The 6,030-nt window shown below is 43.3% G+C and overlaps 1 protein-coding gene across 2 annotated transcripts; it reads left to right on the top strand.

Moving 5' to 3' along the window:
- Positions 1-1,888: 1,888 nt before the first annotated feature.
- LOC112312798 (olfactory receptor 2AG2) lies at positions 1,889-6,030 on the top strand. 2 transcript variants are annotated; one of them, XM_045202848.2, is made up of 3 exons: positions 1,889-2,038; positions 4,016-4,092; positions 5,058-6,030. In XM_045202848.2, exon 3 carries the CDS (start codon positions 5,080-5,082, stop codon positions 6,028-6,030), a length of 951 nt encoding a protein of 316 aa, XP_045058783.2. In that variant the 5' UTR covers positions 1,889-2,038; positions 4,016-4,092; positions 5,058-5,079. The 2 variants fall into 2 exon arrangements, with proteins under 2 accessions (XP_045058783.2, XP_024425128.2); XM_024569360.3 differs by lacking the exons at positions 1,889-2,038; positions 4,016-4,092 and adding an exon at positions 4,184-4,248.

Below are 6,030 nucleotides of genomic sequence, written 5' to 3'. Positions count from 1 at the left end.
AATAGAGTAAGCATGAAAATGAGAAAGATCGAATCTCACAAATAATTGGAGAATTCAGCTCTAAAGTGGGAAATGCACTCTTATGCCTCTAAAAATAAAAGGCCAAGGAATAAAAATAGTTCCAACATAAATTAATAAAGAGGTGAAAGAAAGTATGCATCTGAGGAATATAATCACCTGTGATCCTTATTTTATCTAGGAAGCAGAAAGCAGGATTGGGAGTCAGGTGTGTAGGGACTTAATTTGTCCTTACCACAAACGCACCACCCAAAATGAAAGCTAAGGCCTTGACAATGTCCTCCATCTAACCGTTAGGTCACCGCCAGTCCTTCTCTGTACCTCCTTTCATTGCAGTAACTGTCATCTCAAATCTTAGGTCCATCATTCTCTCTTTGTCTCATATAGTTATACTAAATCTACAAGTAGTTATAAAAAGTTTATTTTTATTTGAGTTTTTAAATCTGCAAAAAGAGTATCATAATATGTAATCCTCAGGGCTCTCTGTTTTCACTTAATATTAGGTTGCTGAGTTATCTTATAGTTGTAGGTCCTTCTGATTGCTTTGCCTTTATGGCTGCAGAATGCCCCATTGTGTGAATATTTATCCACTCTACTGGTGATGGACATAGGGTTCTTTCCAGTTCTTATTCCATTGTGAATACTGCTCTTACATGTTACATGTGTAAAAGCTTCTTTAGGATATGTTCTTTTTATCATGAGGAAACTAAGAAGATCTTGTATTATATTTCTTTTGTTGTACAATAATTTCTTGATTATATTCTTTTTATAATCAGAAAATAAAAACTTACTTTTCATTTTCTTAAAGTTGGAAGATAAAGATATAACTCCAGCATCAGTTTTCGCATTTACTGACAAAACGAGTGAATAAAGAGAGATTGAACAATGAGGACCACCTGACAAAATATGGGGGTGGGGGGTGAGAGTAGCATGAACTGGAGCAGTGATGGGTAGAGGCTCCTGTTGTGTCACCTCCGAGCCCTAAGCAGCTGAGCCCACTGGGCACAGAGAGCAGGGACACAGAACACATTCATGCACACATGTGTTCACCTGCATTAGATGGAGTGGAAAGGAGAAACAAATAACTTAGAAGCATAGAAAAGTCCAACAGGTCGATGCTTGATGCTAACTAAAGGCCAGTGAAGGAAGACCTGATGTGACCAGAGGCACTGTAAAATTCAGTTCCCTCTAACTAGTAGTAGGCACTGCTAGAGGCACAAAGAATGACGTGGGGAGTGGCAGCATTTACAGAACCCACAGACACACTCAATATTTATAATTTGGGCAGAGGGCTAGCCAGGGGGCACTTGCTTCCAGGGGCAGTTATGATACTGTCTATTTAGTTAGACTTTTGGAAACAGCCTAAGCAAGTCCATAGGAGACGAAACAGCACTTGGGCCTCGGAGTTCATTTAGTGGGTGAAGTTTGCAGGCAGGAGTCCAGGAGACCTGCCCAAGGGATTCATTAAAATCTTTGTTTCCTAGAGCAGCATTTTCAGGAAAGGTCATGTCAGCCGAGGAGGTGAGACCACATGCCTCCCCCAGGACAAGGCCCTAAATCCCTCTTGCCCCAGGGACAGTGAGGCTGGGCCCCATAGGGCCTCCTTTGGGCACTTCCTCTCACACCTTTTGACCCGAATTCCTGCTGTGCTCATCTTTGATCGTGGATCGCACCAGAATGAGAACACATGAAAGTCTGAGTCAGATCCAGGCCCAGGCTGTGAGGGCTTTCTTATAAGTAGATGAGAGAAGTTAAGAGAGCTCCCACCTCTTTCCCCCAGGAGCCCGATCTAGGTTCTCAGCTGCCTGTCTGCATTCATCTCCATGCCAGAGAGACTTGCAGTGCTAGTGACTGGAGGAGTCTTTTATCTTCAACCTCAGACACAGCCATACGCACACCTGCACACCATCCTGCCAGAAGAACCACTTCCTTTTTCTTTGTCTTCTTGAACACCTTCATCCCTCAAGTAAATCACGGTGCAGTAGGAGTGGCCTGGCAGCTGTGCCCTTGCTCATCTGAGGTAAGGGCTCTGTCTCTGTTTCAAGGAAATTATGTGAAGCCTGGAAGTCTTCTTGAGAAACAGGATCAAGACCTCACTGCTTTGTTTCTCAGACTCTTTAGTCCCTCAGGGTGCATAGCTCAGCCACTCCCTGCCACACTCTAGGCAGCCTGTACATGTGGGCATACCCACAATCAGTCTGTTCGACTCACCTGACCTGGGTTCCTACACATCCTGGGAGAAGTCTCATTACTTCCCTTTGGACCGGGAGTATCTTGGCCCCTAATAGTCTGGTGTGTGCCCTTAAAAAAAAGATAATCTAGAAGTCAAAGTGCCTTTTGCCTGCTTGACACTAAAGTCCAAAGCCACAGAAAAAAAACCAATTGAAATAATGAAAATTAAAAAATACATATGGAACAATGACATAGAAAAATAACCTATAAAATATGCTTAACAAATTTTTAGCTCGGTATTGTTAATTGGCTCTGTCTGATCATTTCCTATGAAGTAAAACCATCCCCCTCTGTTAATCTCAGTCTCTGCTGACTTGTCTTGGTCTGAAGTTCCCACCACCAACCAGCAGGTTTCCAGACAGGGAGCTCTTCCTCTACAGGCCCAGTGTGAGTTCTCAGGCCTTTATCTTCAGATGGCCCTAAAGGAGAGGGACCATAGAACGGGAAAGGAGAGAAGAGAGGGGTTTGCATCAAGGGGAGGAAGGCAGATAGGGAGGATCCTGAGTCCTAAGGATCACCACCTCACCTAAGCCCCCTTTTCTGCTCTTTAAAACCCTGTCCACAATCCTGGTGCAGGAATCAGGATAAATGTGTGCACCTAATTATTTTCTTCCCTTTACCACTCTATCCATTCATCTGTTTAGCATAACAAAAGCAAAAGTATTTCAAGTCAAATATTTATCAGGAACAGTGTTAGCAATTGTCTTTTTTTAAATCCTCACCTGAGGATATGTTTATTGATTTTTAGAGAGAGAGAGACCAAAAAACAACAAGAACAACACTGATGTGAGAGAGAAACATCAAGTGATTGCCTCCCATATGCACCCCAACCCAGTATCAGCCCAGCAACTTTTTGGTGACGTGATGATGCCCCAAACAACTGAAACACCTGGCCAGGGCTAGCAATTGCCTTTGAATTTGTCTTTTTGTTGTTGTCAATAAGCAGAGTGTCTTCCAGCCAATATTTTTTAGTTTAAACCCGAAGTTTTGGTGTTGTGATGCAAAGGAAAGATGTCAGATCCCAAGAAAAGAGAGCTTTACAGAGGACGTTTTTCTGGCTGGCTTCTTGTCCAGACTTCATTGTAGCAAGAGTTCAGGGAGGATATTCTTCTGTTATGATTCAGTGTCCTGACCTTCACAAATGTATTCCCTTTCTCTGGTACACCATGACCTTTTCTTTCTTTCTTTTTTTTTTTTCCTTTTCTTTTTTTTTTAAATTTTTATTGTTATTCAATTACAGTTGTATGCCTTTTCTCCCCATCCCTCCACCCCACCCCAGCTGAACCCACCTCCCTCCCCCACCTCCACCCTCCCCCTTGATTTTGTCCATGTGTCCTTTATGACCTTTTCTTTCTTAGCCACCTCCTATCCACCCTCAGCTTGTAGCTTATGTGTCACTTCCTCAGGGAATCATTGCCGGAAACCTCACTTATGTGGACTATTTTTACATTTTCCTTCACATATTAATATTAACCAGTGGATGTGGATGTGTTTGTATAATGGGTTTTTCACATCTATGCCATTTTCCTAGCATCAGTTATGGTGCCCAATACATTGTATGTTCTTTGTTAATGTTTATGGAATGAATGAAAGGAGCTAGATCAGAAAAGCCTTCCTATTTCAGGATTTTATCATCCTACTATTTAAAGGTCCCAATTCCAAATTGACAAGGATGGTGACATAAACAGAAGATAGGAGGATTAGGAGCAGATGATACAAAGTGTAGATAAAGAGTTTAGTAATTAATTCTTCTCTTTTCTTCCAGAGTACCTCCTAAGACCTCCATCCAACTGTGAAAGGCTGTATTCCTAAAGAGCAAGCTAAGTGAACACTGTCCCACAGGTGCCACACACTCCACTTTCTCCCCCCTCAATCCCTTCCACCAGCACCATCATACAGATTCAGGGCGCAGCAGGACCAGCATCCCGTCTCATTTTGCCAGATTTGTGAGACAGAAGAATCTTATTTTCCTGTTCAGCATCTTGCTTTGACCCTCAGGTGATGGGATGGTTTGGGACCTTCTCTATGAAGTCTCCTCTTTTACAGCTACCCCATTCTATCATATGCCCTAAATACAAACACCTTGCCATACCTTTGCAAATATCATCTATTACCTTTTCCCTGATTCCTCCTAAGGAAACATCTCTATCTTCCAATAAGCAAACATCTCTTGTACTGTTCCTGCAGGTTTACTTCCAAAATCTGTACTAGTCTGACCATTCAGTTTAGCCCAGAATTGTTTTTTCCTCCAAAAGGGTAGCTGTGTGATTATCAAGGATGTGAGGACAGTTCAAGAACACAAGAGATTAAGTTTTTCAAGACCTGAAAGGCCTCTGTTCACAAAGCTGTCAATGACAATGAGACTGGAAAGTGAAGGCAGATGTCACATCTGCCGAGAAGATGTTGTGAGTGAGGATATGTCATAGAGCTTTATTATAAGAAAATGTCAACACTGACTTGGAATCCCAAGTATATTTTAAGCATAAACCAGATAAGCCAGATTTTAAACCAATACCCACTGTATTTCTTAATTATGAATATAGATTTTTTCTGTCTTTAAAGATGCTTGTGTGGGCTCATTCTCTTGGATGTCTTATTTAAAGGGAATTCTAAATGATTAGCTATTAGGAGCATACTTTATCAAAACTCAATAAAAAGATTTAAAAATTAAGAAGTCATAAGGCAAACATAGGTACCAACAGGAAGGGATACATCTCACAGGATCTTGTTCACAATATATAGGGACAAGAGACAAAACTAGGGTGAACTCCCTGAGAAAGTTTTACTGAAAATCTTTTTGGTTCTAGGCAACTGAAGAAACAGCACAGAATGGAGCACTGGAACTCCACCCTGGGAGGTGGCTTCATATTGATGGGGATTCTGAAGGACTGCAGGTCCCCTGAGCTGCTCTGGGCCACACTTGCAGTTCTCTACATGTTGTCTCTGACCAACAATGGCCTGCTGCTCCTGCTCATCACAGTGGATGCCCGGCTCCATGTGCCCATGTACCTCCTGCTTGGGCAGCTCTCACTCATGGACCTCCTCTTCACGTCTGTTGTCACTCCCAAGGCCCTTGTGGATTTTCTTCGCAGGGAAAGCACCATCTCCTTTGGGGGCTGTGCCCTTCAGATGTTTCTGGCACTGACACTGGGTGGTGCAGAGGACCTCCTACTGGCCTTCATGGCCTATGACAGGTATGTGGCCATTTGTCATCCTCTGAACTACATGGTTCTCATGAGTCCAAGGGTCTGCTGGCTCATGGTGGCCACGTCCTGGATCCTGGCAACCCTGAGTGCTCTAGGACATACCTTGTATACCATGCACTTCCCCTTCTGCATGTCCCGGAAAATAAGTCACCTGCTTTGTGAGATCCCACCTCTTCTGAAGTTGGTTTGTGCTGAGGCCTCCAGATATGAACTTATTGTGTATGTGACAGGTGTGACTTTCCTCTTGCTCCCTCTTTCTGTCATTGTTACCTCCTATGCACTAATCCTATTTACTGTGCTTCACATGCCTTCAAATGAGGGGAGGCAGAAAGCCCTAGTCACCTGTTCTTCCCACCTCATTGTGGTCGGGATGTTCTATGGAGCTGCCACATTCATGTACGTCTTGCCCAGTTCCCTCCACAGCCCCAAACAGGACAACACCATCTCTGTTTTCTACACCATTGTCACTCCAGCCCTAAACCCCCTCATCTATAGCCTGAGGAATAAGGAGGTCATAGGAGCCTTGAAAAGGGTTCTAGGAAAATACAGGCTGCAGACACACCCCAACTTCTAG

Source organism: Desmodus rotundus, chromosome 5 (assembly GCF_022682495.2).
Source record: "Desmodus rotundus isolate HL8 chromosome 5, HLdesRot8A.1, whole genome shotgun sequence".
Lineage (NCBI taxonomy): Eukaryota > Metazoa > Chordata > Mammalia > Chiroptera > Phyllostomidae > Desmodus > Desmodus rotundus.
This window is presented reverse-complemented; position numbering and strand designations above follow the sequence as displayed.

What these genes read in the sequence shown, in the direction of transcription:
- LOC112312798 (XM_045202848.2), top strand. Translation starts at nt 5,080, where the DNA reads ATGGAGCACTGGAACTCCACCCTGGGAGGTGGCTTCATATTGATGGGG.